The sequence below is a fragment of the Echinops telfairi genome, unplaced genomic scaffold, assembly GCF_000313985.2.
Source record: "Echinops telfairi isolate 266 unplaced genomic scaffold, ASM31398v2 ScPeMD7_7424;HRSCAF=8462, whole genome shotgun sequence".
Classification (NCBI taxonomy): domain Eukaryota; kingdom Metazoa; phylum Chordata; class Mammalia; order Afrosoricida; family Tenrecidae; genus Echinops; species Echinops telfairi.
The window spans coordinates 85,609,025-85,623,769 of NW_022111324.1; the positions used below are offsets into that span (position 1 = coordinate 85,609,025).

At 48.2% G+C, this 14,745-nt stretch overlaps 1 protein-coding gene across 1 annotated transcript in view; it reads right to left on the bottom strand.

Annotated features, from left to right (window-relative positions):
- Positions 1-3,078: 3,078 nt before the first annotated feature.
- DUSP22 (dual specificity phosphatase 22) overlaps positions 3,079-14,745 on the bottom strand; it is a 49,912-nt gene continuing 38,245 nt past the window's right edge. Inside the window, exons 5-8 of the mRNA XM_030887796.2 lie at positions 9,778-9,852; positions 5,828-5,999; positions 5,278-5,350; positions 3,079-3,565 (exon numbers count right to left, since the gene is read on the bottom strand). Of these exons, the coding sequence (XP_030743656.2) occupies positions 3,519-3,565; positions 5,278-5,350; positions 5,828-5,999; positions 9,778-9,852 (367 nt within the window). The 3' untranslated portion in view covers positions 3,079-3,518. The remainder of the gene's footprint in view (positions 3,566-5,277; positions 5,351-5,827; positions 6,000-9,777; positions 9,853-14,745) is intronic.

The following is a 14,745-nucleotide window of genomic DNA, read 5'->3' on the forward strand; positions in this document are numbered from 1 at the left end:
TGACCAGGTGGAAACACAGGCAGCCTTACGGAACCCTAGGAAGGAAGGAAATCCTATTTTCAAGTCTTGAAGTGACATGAAACTCGAGCGATTTGGGTTGTTTTCCTTTTGAAATTTCTCTTCAGTGTCTCCCCTTCCCTGGGCAGTAAAAAGGAAAGGGAAGGAGGAAGTACCCTCTGAAGTCTTGGTGACTTCTTGTTAAATGTATATATAAATACAAGCATGTGGAAAGCACATTCTTAATAAAATTATTAATAACTCAGAGTCAGGATGGGAGGAGTCACTGATGTGGGATCAGAGGGTGTTGATTCTAACTGTGTTCCTTATTTTGAGACCAGAGGCTGGTACGCAGAGGGAGCTGTGACTTGTGGGGCTACTCCTGTGGGCTCCATAGCTAGTTGCTAACCAACTGTGATGAATTCAATACGCTCCTAGCCACTGTCCACAGGTCTGCACTGAGGCTATCCGCTCTTTCACATAAAAACAATAAATGCAGACGCATATGTATCCCCACCAACGCACACATGTGCATGCTTACTCCTACACCAGCCTTTAGAACTTATATGCTATCTGTATACAGGAGTACCACTGTGCAACCCCCAAGGTGGGAGATGGAGTTCCCCACCTATTCAGACACTAGAAGGAACCAGCACCCAGTAATGAAATAGAATGAACACAGGACTTTGCAGGTACACATCCCCAGGGAGAGCTGTGACAACGACGAAGGGACTTAGGACACCCATACCTAATGAACGTGCTCTGAACAAGGGTAGGTCAGAAGGTATGTAAACAGAGGGACAGTTGGTCCAGGAGGCAGATAGCACGAGGTCCAGGTCCAGATAAACTCCATCTCTCCTGCTCATGTCCTGACAGGCAGGACTTAACACACAATGTTCATGGTGAATGTGCCCTCCCCCAACCTTGCTCATGAGAGACTTAACTTGGCCAAGGAGTAAGATGCGTCTCTTATTTTGCCTTTTCCAATCATCTAAGATGCTGGCCATATGAACTCTTGCGTCTCGGGGAGTCTGGCTACTGGTACCCTACCCTGGGTGATTGCCTGAGTTAGATGGGCTGATTGCCTGAGTTAGAAGGCTGGGGTTCACTAAAGAGCAAAGCTATGGTGTAGCCCAGAAAGGATTCTTTTGAGGCTCTCTCCACAACCAAACTCACTGCCATGGAGTCAATACTGACTCCTGCTGACTTTAGAGGACAGGGCAGAACTGCCCCCGAGTTCCCAGGAGTGTAACTGTTAATGGGAGTAGAAAGTCCCATCTTTCTCCTGAGGAGCCAGTGGTAGTTTCAAACCACCGACCTTGCGGATCGCAGCCCAACATGTAACCAGTACACCACCACAGCTCTGTTGAAGTGCTAGAGCAGTGGTTCTCAACCTGTGGGTCACGACGCCTTTGGGGCTGAACGACCCTTTCAAAGGGGTCACCGGATTCATAACAGTAGCAAAATTACAGTTATGAAGTAGCAACAAAAATAATTTTATGGTTGGGGGGGTGTCACCACATGATAAAGGGTCATGGTATGAGGAAGGTTGAGAACCACTGGTTTAGAGGCTTGACTTGAACTAAAGGTAGGCGAGCTCCAACAGTAACCTGTGACCCCTCACTATAAGTGGCAGGTTTTATGTGAGTTATGATCTGCTTCGACTGATCGGAGGCAAGGATAAGGGGGATGAGTATTCTCCCCTCTGGTGGCTGGGCCCAGCAAGGATGGGTGGTGGTGGTGGTAGTGGACACAGGTGGTCCTGAGTCACTAGTCTCCAGCTAGACCTAGAACCCTGTTCACCTAGTACCCTTTGTGGGTGTGCCAGTGCCTTATTTGTGTGGAGAACTCTTGACAGCAGCAGCCCGTTCTAAGCTCAGACTCTGAAGGAAGCCTTAATGTGTGTATGGGGTGTGGCTTTCTGGCATCAGCCGGAGTGTCATAGGTAATGTGCCTTTCCCTGTCTAGTGCCCTCCACCCTACCTCCTTAACTTGGGACAGAGTTTTGCACCAACAGTCATCCCACAGTGAGCCTGAACGTGGTCAGCCTGAACCTTACAAATCTGCAGAGAAGGTACTAGTGCAATGTGCAGAAGCCAAGAAATAACAAATACCCAAACCCACACGTTCATGGCTTATCTGCACATGGGTCTTCCTGTTCCAAATCCATGGGCAAGGTGAGAGGGGAAGGGAAGCCACCAGGGCTAGGGAAGTGAACAGGGGCTCATCCCTGTGTCCACATGCCCTGGGGTGACCAAAGAGAGAGCCAATACTCCTACAAAGTGTCAGCACAGCTTCTGGAACCAGCATCCTGGGAGTTGTTTGGACCGTTGTGCAAGGCAGTCCCTCCTGGTGTTTCTCTTTGACAACTCCCCAGACTGAGTCTGAGGAGACAGTGTGGGCCACACCACGACTAGGTGTCAAGTGCCAGGGGCCCGGGTATGTTGATCGCCTGATTCAGTGGTTGTTACCTCGAGCCTTTCCCTCCTTCCTCCTAGGTGCCAGGGACTCAGCCAGGACTCGGCTGCATTCCGGTGCTCACACTGCAGATGAGTTCAGAAAAACTAAAGTTGCCAAGCAGGATGCCAAGTGCTATTCTGGGAGCTACCTGGTACACCTGAGGAGTCCTGGTGGCCTAGAGCCCTGCCCTTGAGGCTGAGGACCACTGCTCTAAACCTAGGGTAAAAAGCTAAGTTTCTTTCTTCCCTCAATGGATTTCCACAGGAACATTTAGGAAAATGACTTAGGTAGCTCTCCAAGCCAGTTGCAAACTTCAAACTACAGCTCAGTGAGCTGAGCTCAGCAAATACTCCTGAAGGGCCTGAGCAGCGGAGCCCGCTGCTGGCGCGGCATTCTCAGGGTGCGACAGCTCCATCCCTGCACTGTACAGACGACAATTAATGCCAACACCCTACCTCCTTTCAGCTCACGTGGAGGATCATTCTCTCTCTCGTGGAGAAATCACTTCACTGTGTGTAGGGTGTGAGGAACCGAAGAGCCTCTACAGAGAGGCAGCCCCGCCCACCGGCCTCACAGGCAGAGCAGCGCCCTGCAGCAGGAAGAAACAGAGCACACACTAAGTCAAATTTGGCCAAGTTGCCCTTTATTAACAGAAATGCGTAGCTCTTGGTAAATTCCACCCTGAAAGACACAAACCCCGGGTAACACACACCCCAGAGCCAAATGGCACATGCACAATCCATGGAACTGTGGCCTGCCACCCCTGACGGCTGCCTGCCCACGACAAGCCATCTCCATCCCTAACAGTCACTGAACAGACAGTCCTCAGGAGGCAAAGGAGGCAGCCCAGGCGGCAGGGTTAAGGTACAAATGAAAAAACAGCTTCGCTTGTTAAGAGCTAGTTCTCAACAACTGACATCATGATGCTCATGCACACAATTTAAAATGGAAAAAGAAGCAGTTTACAAGTCCCCAATGAGCACTGAAAAATCAACTCTAGGTTTTTAGCAGCATGAGCCTAAACACTGTTGCTTTCCAATCTCTCAGCAGTATCCGGTACATTACACTCTTCTGAGGAAGTCCAAATATTTCAGAATTCCAGGAGAGGCTGTGGAGAAAGAACATCACTGGCAACCAATATTAAAACATTTCAACATCTACAGGAAGACAATGAAATGTTCAGAAATGCACACATATTTTTACATCCATGCTAATTACCACTCGAAATACTTCTTCTATTGACATATTTACATTTCTTTTTGGTTTAAGGAAAACAAGAATTTGCAGCTGATTCTGGTTCGGTCACGGGGATGTGGTATGTGGAATGTGACAACTTCATCCCTCTCCCCAAAATGCTCACCTCAATCCACATCTACCTGGCTAGCGCTCCTGTGGTTCTCTTGGAAAGGCAGCCAGGGAGACTGGGCTGCGGCAGTTTGGGAGAGGCCAGCTGTATTCTTCCAGGTGTTTGTGGCACTGTGCACTTCAAGAGCGTAAACTGGCATGAAGGATGGAGTGCGCAGACCTGCCCACATGGAGACTTTGAGGGTCTCGGACCCTCCGGCCAGGCCACAAAGTGGAGCACAATCACCTGGAAGCATCCTTGTTGGAGTCCAAAGCGGAAACAATTGAGAGCTTAATGGAACTGAAGCTTTTCCATTGTGGCTTCAACACCTTAGTGGCTGAAGACTTGGGTCAGAGTTGACTGGGTTAACAGAAAACACCCTTACAAAAGATTCTAGTTGAGGTAGCTGCGGTCAAATACCAAATCCAAAGCACGCACACAGGTGCGTAAGAAACACTCAGGCATTGTGGAGCACAATGGCTACTGGGTCTGACGGGTGTGTTCAGACATTGAAGAGTAAGAGTGCCTGCCGCCCAGTGGGAGCAGTCAGAGCTGTGTGCCTGGGCAGCCACAGGGTGAAGGCCCTGGCACACACTGGTTCCAGTTCCAGAGGGGTGCAGGAGCAGTCCCCAGATCGCAGAGGACCCAGAGAACTCAGGGACATGGCTCCGGCCTTGGGGACCCAGGATGGGCACACACACTGTAGGAAGAGCAGTTCAGAACCCAGCCCCCTTAACCTAACCCCTTTGCTCGAGGTCCGAGGCCCCAGCCATCCGCACCTGCCCCAGGCACAGACGCTGCCTTTGGCACCGCTTTTTCAGACGGGGAGCTCACATGTCTTCAGGGTGGGAGGCTGCGGGACCGAGGCAAAGGAATAGACGGTGACACAAACCGTGTAATTTGTGACTCTGATGGCAGTATTGATCCTAGGTTCCATACACACCTAAGGTGTACACAGCGAGTACACACATCTCTGTATCTGACACGCCCACATATGATGCATATCTGCATAGGTCACACACCCATAACACACCCTCATGGGGTGCATACCACGCTGACCTAGGTATGCACACAAATGCATATGCTCTCACAGACCCAGGCACGCACACCCTTGGCAGTCGGTGTGTGGCATTAGAGCAGCGTCCTCTGGTGTAGCAAGCGAAGGTGTGGGCAGCCAAGGCAGGGAGAGGACGAGTACCAGTGAAAGGAGTCGAGAGCGTCACCGCCACCATCGCCCGCTAACACCTTTTCCTGGCCTGATCCCTCGCCCAGTCCCAGGCTGCAGAGGCATCCAGCACACCATGTGCACACACAGTGGCGCCGAAGACAAGCAGGGTAAGAGAGTGAAGGCCGGATCCCTCTCCATTAGGTCTCCGATGTATAGTCACTGCAGGCCAGAGGAGCCAGTGTTGAGAAGCCACTCCACCGCCGCATGCCAGGCTGGGCCTCCATGAGCCCTTGCTCTTTATATTTACCCAGAATGGTTTTGGCTTCTTCTGCATCCTGCAAAGGGCTCTCTCCATACTCTTCTCTCAGCCACTGCCGGTACTGGACAGGTTGGGGGCAAAAGGAAACGTCAGCTACGATAACCTGAATTCCAGGAGACTTTTATCTATCACACAATGGTACAGGTTTTGCTAAATATGCACAGGGAAATAAAAACATTTCAGGTAACCTGTGCTATGCGGTGGAACTGCCGGTGTTGATCAAGAGAAATGTATGCTTTTTCAAGGGTTTGTCTGGGCATGAAAGGAAGCAAAACCAAGAAAAATGGCACTTCGCCAAATGGAAGACACCCTGAAGCTAATGCAGGGGTTTTCAGAGCAGACACCACAGAGCAAAACGTACACAGGGTTGGAGTCTGTGGCTCTGTTGCTGATGGCGGTCAGTGGTGACACAAATCATGTAATCTGTGAGTTAGCCTGTCCTGGGACCCGCCAACCTTTGTGATTGCGCACTAGCAGACAAGGACATTGTCTCCGGGGATTGAGCCCATAACTCACTAATCCCCTGAGGATGGATTACCTGGTGGACTTCATGCTTCTCAAACTCCTGCAGTTGCTTTTGGAAACCCAGGTTGGGGTTGGCACAAGATCGACCTGCGCGCACGGTGTGCAAAGCGTCTTCCCAGCCAAAGTCAGTGATGGTCATGATGTACGCTGTCACCAAGGTCACGCTCCTGGAGACACCGGCCAGGCTGCAGGTCAAAAAATTGGCACACATGAGGGACTCTAAGAGCAAGTACATATTTGCAACCCTACCACCTACCTATAGGGAATGGGGGCAGCGAGGCCTCCTGGGTCTTACTGCCGTAGTTTATTCCTGAACAGCAAGATCAGTGAGTGGGAAATCACCCAGAAATAGACCTCGGCTTCCCTGGGCAAAGGGTCTTCAGAGCTCATGAAAATGAGAATTAGGGGGTGGGGGAGGGACGACTATTACTGGAGTTCTTTCGTGTTGCTTGTTTTGCACCAAAATAAACTTGTACTAACTTGTTATGGCATGTATGAACAGGATTCTGCTATGGGGTTCTAAGAAGCATAATGAATTGGTTTGAAAAGGGCCTCTATCAGAGCAACAGGAATTTTGCTATAATCGAAAGAAAAACAAACATCAAAATTAGGATGAAGCATGGGTGGGAGGATGGTGAGATCACAGGTACATCACAAAAAGTTTATGGGGACACTGCTCCCAAAGAAACGTTTACACATGGAAAACATTTTAAGAGGACGAAGAGGGTGTTGAACATGAAACCTGCAGCAGCAGATCACCCACATCAACTTGCAAGGAGAAAATGTATCTTGTCCATCCCAAATTGAGGAGGAAGCATGGCTAACTGCAGAGATTTACTCCTAAAACCATAGAGCTTTTAATTGGTTCAGCGTATATAATTCTGACTGGAAAACTGAAAATTTTTAAAAAAATGAAATTGAGTAAACTTTCTGCTTGCTGGGTGCCAAAACTACAGTGCACACATCAGCTGGAGCCAAGAGCACAATGGAGAACTTGAATGTGTGAGATCAACATCCTGAACCAGTTCTTTGAAGACTTTTAACAGGAAATGAAACATGGCTTTACCAGTTCAATCCTGAAGACAATGCACAATCTAAGCAATGGCTACCAAGTTATGGAAGTGATCCAGTCAAAGCAAAAGGCAAAGGTCTGGCAACTGTTTGGGGGGAGCTTCGAGGCATTTTGTTTGTTGACTTTCTGAAGGCCCGAAGAAGGGTAATGCCTGCTTATTATGAGAGGATGTCAGCAACGTTAGCCAGAGCTTTAACAGAACCCCCTGGGAAAGCGTCCCTAGAGTCCTCCTCCATCACAGCAATGCTCCCACTTCTTCCTCTCGCCAAACAGGGGCAATTTTGCCAGTTTCAATGGAAAATCAGTAGGCATTGGCCTTATAGTCCTGCTTTTGCTCCTTCTAACTTCTTTTTTATTTTCTAATATTAGAAATATATAGATATTTAAAGGGCACCTATTTTTCTTTAGTTAATCTGCAACACAGTCTTCACTGACATGGTTAAATGCCCAGAGCCCTCAGTTCTTTATAAAAGTATCTGGGCCTTGATGAAGTTTATTTGAGAAATGAAATTTATTTTCTTTTAGTTTTATCTTTTAATTCCATTTCAATGAACTTTTTGAAGTTCTTGTATTTATCCTTATTAGAGTTACATCTCAGGTATTTTCTGTGTTGTTTTTTCAATTTTAATTTGGCATCCCTTCTGAGCAAAGCTGCCAGTCTTTCTCTCTCTCTGAAATCTCTAGATGGTTAATGCACTCGGCTGCTAACAGCAAAGTCAGACAATGTTCAAGTCCACCCAGAGCAGAAGTGCCTTTGGATACAAGCCTGGAAACCTACTTCAGAAAAAGCAACCACTGAACACCCTCCAGGGCACACAGTTTTACTCTGACCCTCATGGCCTTGTCCTGAGTTGGAATAGACTCCATGCAACTGGCCCATCGCTCAGTGGTCTGATCCTTTTATGTTCTTGTCTGACCTGAGAATGCCTCAGAGGCCCTGATCCCACCTGGATGCCACATGCTGAAGGGCCCCACCTAGACAGATCTCCATCACAAAGATATGCACCCATCTCCTAGGCACCCTTCTCTGGAGAATTACCTTCAGATCATTCTTGACTTTCTATTGACATGGCTAGAGACACGTTTCACAATCCTCTACGGTTCCTAAACCCGTCTCAGGTATTGTCAGCTTTCTCAGATAAAACACTGAAGCATATGCCAAGGTGATTTGGCATATCAAGGGTCCCAAGATCTATGTAATAAATCCATTTTTAACTGCCATTAGTTCAGAATACTTCACAGTTTTAAAAGTCTGGCTTTCATAGATATAACGTAGGCTAGATCTGTAGCCCACTAGATACAGACATTGTCAGCATCTTATTTTCATACGCCAGACTGAATGGAAAAGCAGGTCCACTTGACACCCTCAGCCAGGCTCTCTGGCAGGTGGCCAAGGGGACACCTTTTGGTAATAACGGTTCATGAGCTCTAGCGGGTTGAGTAAGGGCCAATTTTAAATGCATATGCAAATCATAGGCAGTTACAATGAGGCAGTGCTGTGTCAAACTTAAAGTATTCTGAGCAACGGTTTAAAACGGGGAAGTTTAGCAAATTTCTCACTCTTTGAAAAGTGTATCTTCAGCTATACCGACTACATGAATTCAGATCCCTAGACTACTAAACCTACTCATATTCAAATATAAATAATAAAACCAAACTCCCTGTGGTGGCCCCTCCTGTCATGACCCACAGCTCTGAAGGTCTGAATCCTCCAAGCCTGGAGAGGCTACCCCCACAGGAGCCAGGCAGAGCTGAAGAGCAGGGTTTCAGAGCACCCCTTACCACAACTCCACTGCACCCCTTAGAGTGCTTTGGAGCTCATGTAAACGAAAATTATAACGCCTGCAAAAATCACACTATTTCAAGAACTGCATCAAACTGCAGCATACCATTCTTAGAGCAACCAAATGACTTAGTCCCCCCCTCACCCCACCTCTCCCCACCAGGCTACCTGCCTTTAGGTCAAACTCTGCTTCTCAGGGGCTCTCTCTAGCAGTCATGTGAGTCCCTCCCTACCAGTTGGGGCTGCCCCTGCCTGGACAGCACCGCCTAGGGGAGACCACATTTCCCAAGGGTGCACACTTCAGTAGCAAACTTCTTTTTGGGAAATCAAAAAAGACTGTTGCTCTTCGGGTTATTAACAGCCCATGCAAGAGAAGTGACACGTTCAAGCTGCAGCTGAAGACCCCAGAGCAGTCCTGGCTCAGAGTGATGGCTACTGGCTTCCCAGTTCTGCTATGAGTACTATTACTCACAGCAACGAACAATGGCAGCATGCATTCATGCAGAATTCATTATGTGGCAGAGCCATATTAACAGCTCTTTTTGGGGTATGTACATGTGCACATATTTGTGTGTGTTCATGTGTGTGTATACATAAACACACAAATGTGTGGACTTGCACAAAGTACATATGAGTGCAGGATAGCTGTTGGCAAACAGTTCATTCTAAAAATCTGTCCCAAAGCTATCAAAGCAATGTAGGAAGAGGCCAAATCACGTAAAAGCCTCAGTCTGTAAATGGAGAAGAGACAGTGCTTATGGCGTTAAAGCCAGCCTGTCAGCCACCCGTGCAATCAAACTCTGCAGAAAGAAGAGTTGTGAACGTCTCCAGGATGCTGGAATGTCAGGGGCAATGTCTGTTGTTCGGCAAGCACGATGGGCCCTACAGACAACCTCACAAGGGGTGACAATGAAACAACAAGGAGGGCTTTCTTTAGACAGAAGCAAAGGATGGTTTACACAACAGCAGGGGCCAGAGTGCAGCCTGTGCTCCAGATCTGCAGGGTAGCAACAACGACTAGCCGATCAAATAATCACACCCCAAACGCCACCAACGAGAACCAAACTGACGGGAACCGGATGGAGCTTTGCAGCCGAGACGTACGTACCAGTGCACAAGACAGCCCTCCCCTTTCAGCCGGCACTCGTGGATGAACTTAATACTTTCTTTGAAATGTCTGGTCCTAGAGAAAAGAAAAGAGAAAAAAAGCATCACATCATTTTATTTAACAGTGATAGACTGCAAAGTCCACCGAGGCTTCCAGAGCAGGCCTCAGGGCCCCACCCCACCCCGTCACCCGGAGTGCTGTCAGGTCTGAGCATCTGAGCACTCAGCATACCGCAGTGCTGGGACGGCAGCTCAGCGCTGGAGTTTTCAGAATCTCTCTCTGCAGGGAATCCTGTGCCCTGGTCACCACTCCTGAGTTACCTGCGTCCCCGCTGCTCTGCAGCTCCTCACGTCCCGCCAGAGGTGAGCTGCATCACCCCTGACCCTTGAGAATCACAGACGGCTCTCCGAGAGTGGTCAGGCCCCACTTTGTGGGGTCCCCCTTCCTTCGGGTTATTACCGTGCTACTGGGAATGAAAGGATGGCTCCATCCTTGCTCTGCAACTTTTCTCGGGAAAGTCTTTTTGCTTCTAGCCTCCGTTATAAAGTGGGAACTATGAGACGATACATGTAAATCTGCTTTGCGAACTAGAACCACAGGTTCGAGACTCCTTCCGTTGGCTGTTAGCTTTGGGGTCCACTCCTTTCTATGAGTACTCACTCAAGCAATAACCATTTGTGAAGAACCTATCAATAAACGAAGCATTGACCTATATCCTCAAGATACAACGGTGACTACGATTCACGGTCTGTGCTTTGATGAGTCTGTAAACTGCAGGGTTCTGACGGCATTCTAAAACGTGTGGTGAGGTAGAGGCCTTCTACTTTGGAAGGTCCTGTTAAGCGCCAAAAGTTACCCATTAATGACATTCTTGTCACTTTAAATACTGATTGAGCAATGACAATTACCCAGGAACTCTGATAAGCTGTAAGAGACTGAGATAAATAAGATGTAGCTCTGACTGAAAACAAAATACAACTTCAGAATAAAAATAAAATATCCCTCATGAGGGATGGCAGAGCAAACGAATGTAATAGGAATAGAAAATTCAGACATGTCACAGTGAGTTCATTTAGATAGTGAATGCACCACACACAAACCACCTGATAGCCAGGCCAGACAGGTGGCAGAAAAAGATACTGTCAGTGTGCACATACACACAGTCACAAGTAAATATAGCCATATTCATGCCATACTACACACACAGAGTTACATGCACAAATACACACTCTAACAATACATGTAAGACATGTGTTTCATTGAAGTGCACCTACACCCCGAGTCGTGGCAGGGGTAGGGCTTACCAAATGCAGGATCTCTCCAGGATTGGCTTTCTGTAGAGGGTGGGGGAAAGCACATCAGGGACTCCAAACCCTTACCTTAAACTTGTCCCTACTAGCACACTGCAAACCTGCTCAGGGATGTTCAGGAAATGTTCAGGGAACATTCTCTGTGGGAACATTCAAATGCCCCCAGGTATTAGTTTATGAAGAAGAGACACCTGGAAATGCAACTATACTCTCGAAAACGGATTTGGTACAGAGCAGAGCAGACAGGATTCTTGCTAGAATCCTGAGCTCTGAAGTGTTAGTCCAGAAAGAGACCTTGCAGGGGGTTGTGAAGCAGCGCTCAGAGGCAAGGTAGGGATGCAAAATGCATGGGGTGGGGTGGGTGCATGGGGAAAGAAGGGGAAGGCAGGTAGGTACAGTGAGAGGCATTTTAGGCCTTGGTCTTTAGCAAAGCCTGCCATCTAAACTGCGCAAGGGTCTTCCGATTCTGATGCATTGGAGCGAGAGCCAAGGTTGAGAACGGAACAGACAGAGTGCTCGCCCTCAGGAATATTCTATGGGCCCTCCAGGTCTGGTCAATGAGGTAAGAAAACAACTGTGGTGAGTGTGGCTTCTGGAAGCTCCCCCTCTCTGTGTTGTCCAGGTGTCATGCACTGAACACAGTATACTTGCCTCCTTGCAGCCCAGATGATTAGCAAGGCACCAGAGCCAAGTGAGGGGTGGGGGCAGGAGGTAAGGGTGAGCCGAGCCCCAGGAGCCATCCTCCTGGCACATGACTGAGGTAAATTTCTTCTTAATGTCACAGACTGCTGATCAGGTATTCTGTCATTTATAGGCAAATGTCATCTACGTGATACCAGTGACTACTTAAATATTTTAAGACCCTAGGCCAAGGTCTCTGGCTAGAAGCAGTGAAGGTTCCCTGTTTGCCTTCTGTGTTGTAGGATCTCCAGGCAGGAACTCCGCCCCACTCCTGGAAGACATTGTTTATCTGCACCCTAGAGCCTGAGTCATGGCAGAGCCTAACAATCGCTTCAGGATTGGCTTAGTGGGGGATGCTCACCTTTCCCGGTTTGTCCTAAGTGTGGACTCTTCCATCCAGCAGCCTGACTCCTCTGGCTCTGTTCGCTTCTCAGGTTGAGGTGAACGCAGTGCAAACACATGGTGGGAGAACACACCCATGGCTACCTCAAAGTACAGCAATTGCAGGGGCAGAAGCCCTACCACTAGGACACACTTCTGTACCTTAAGGACACACAGACTTGCAAAGGAGACACTAAATCTACTGAAACTTTAGAGTAAGAACAGCTTCTTATGTCCATCACTGACACCCACATGCGCCAAACATTGCCAGGATAAAACTCACTGCGATGGAGTTAATTCCAACTCATCGCCACCTGATATATGGTGGGCTCAAGCTGCTTTCAAGAGTGACGATCTCAGAAAAACAAACAAACAGGCTGGGGACACCCTCAGGCATCCAAAAGCTGGCTCAGAGTCAGCCCAGGGCCCACCATGACCTGGCATCTGAGGGCCTGGAGGTCTCCAGGAGGATGCCTCTCCCCACCCAGCCCTATGTCTCCTTGGCCCCCTCTGTGTCTAGAGAAAGTCCAGGACCAACGCATGGAACAAAGTGCCCTCCACTTTTGTGGGAGAACAGGGGCTATGTGCTCAAGCACGACATAAGGGACCAGGCCACAATACAGCCCAGCCCAGGGACACAGGTGGGTAGGGAGGGGACAGGAGAACAGGTGCTCAGGGTTGACCACAAGCTTGGCTGATATATATATATATATGTCATTAGCCACAAGACCAAGCCAAGCAGACATTCCTAGAAATGCCTTTTCCAAGAAAAGTCAGAAGGCAGAAGAGCTTACTATTGGTTTAAACTCCAACTATGCTACAGAAGGGAGTTATTTCCAGGGAAACTAATGACATAAGCCCAAGTCCTGTTCACTGAACCCCCCTCCTTCATAGTGGGAAGTACCGGGACTTAGTCCTTGCATTGCACAATTCCCACATGAAGCAGAAGCACACACTTAAAGCCCCCTCCCTACCACAAGCAGTTTCAATGAACACAAGTTCCCTATTTCTGCTCTTTGCTTTATAGACAGTTAGCTTTTACTTTGATATAAAAAAAATACATGTGGAGTGAGTCTCATCCAAATAGAGTGAGAGAAACTTATCCAACGGAAGCACTATTTAATCCTCTGTTACAATAGAGTCTACAGGCTATCTACACCTCCCAAGCAAACTGCAAACCACACAATCAATTCTGTTGTGAGACCCCAGGTCAGCAGAAGCTTCACCCAATGGAAAAACAATCTTGTGTGGCTAAGACACTGGCGCCCTCACTCTCTTGCTATAGCCTGCTCCGATCCATCCAGAGACAAGGTGCAGCAGGCACCCAAGTCTCTATGCCCTGGAGGCTGCCATAAAGAGGCCAGGGCAGGCATCTGGTAACCCCCCTGCACATCCCCTGAAACATGAGGGCAGGCCGGCTCATTCTGGAGCTACACATTAGGTTCTTCTTCTGAGACTGCAAGGTTTGGCGGTTGTGACCCCCTACTGTGGATCCAAAGCAGTCCTGGCCTACTGACAAGTACTCTGTTTACTGGGTTGTAGGGACCCTGGGCATGTAGCCATACTACTTGAGTGGTAATGAGTTTAACTCCAAAGACCAGTTTGCATTTGACTACAAAAGCCACAAAAATGTCTCTGTGTGTACACACATATGTGCATGTATATATGGTATATGTATGTGTGGTCTATATCGATAAGAAAACCAGGAAAGACAAGCACCATTAGACTTTTTTTTTTTCTTTCACCTGAAAGGTATGCATTAAAAAATGGGTAAAGTGTTCTATCTGGGTCTAGTCCTGGGAAGATGAAGCTGCTTCCTTTCTGGATCAGAATCAGTCAAAGCATGCCCGCCCACCCCCAGGCCTTCCCTGATCCTGAAGTCGTAGTCCCTCCAGAGGCAAAGAGGAAGGCATTAACCCTACAGCACCAACGCACACTGCTATCAGTGATGCCTCCGCTTTCATACAGGGAGCACTGGCAGCACGGGGGAACCACTGGGGCTGGGTATGTCACACTTTCCAGTCACCACACGAGGTCGTTTCAAAAGTCAACTGAAAAGGCCTTTCTCCTCCTTTCACAAAACACCAGTTCGATTCCAAAAAAGTCAAAGGTGACAGAGTCGATGACTCAAAGATAGTTCTTCAAGTTAAATAAGTGAAGTTTTATAACAACACTCTGCACACATTTTCCTTCCTTTTCGCTTCTCTCCGTGAGCAGGGAAATGTTGCACTGCCTACTTGGGGACAGTATGCACATGTGTGTGCCCATCTGCAGGCGGCGTGCAGGACTCCCAGGGCTCACCTCGCGCTGATTTTGCCAAAGCTGTTCTTCATAATGAAAGGAAAGTGTGCATGAGAGAGAAGAAGAGTTAAAAGGGTAGAAGGTATTGGGTAAATTAAGTAAAGAAGAGATAAGAAGGTAGGGAGATGGGATAAGGCAAAGGAGCTTTACTGGTGTTTTCGATATAGGGTTTGTGCTGATAATGCCTCCTCTTTGACCAAAAAAAAAAAAAATCAACATATTCAGAAACCTGGTCAGTTCTGCAACACTGGACGTCATGCAATCTCTGCTGTGGTGACACAATGTTACAGTAGAA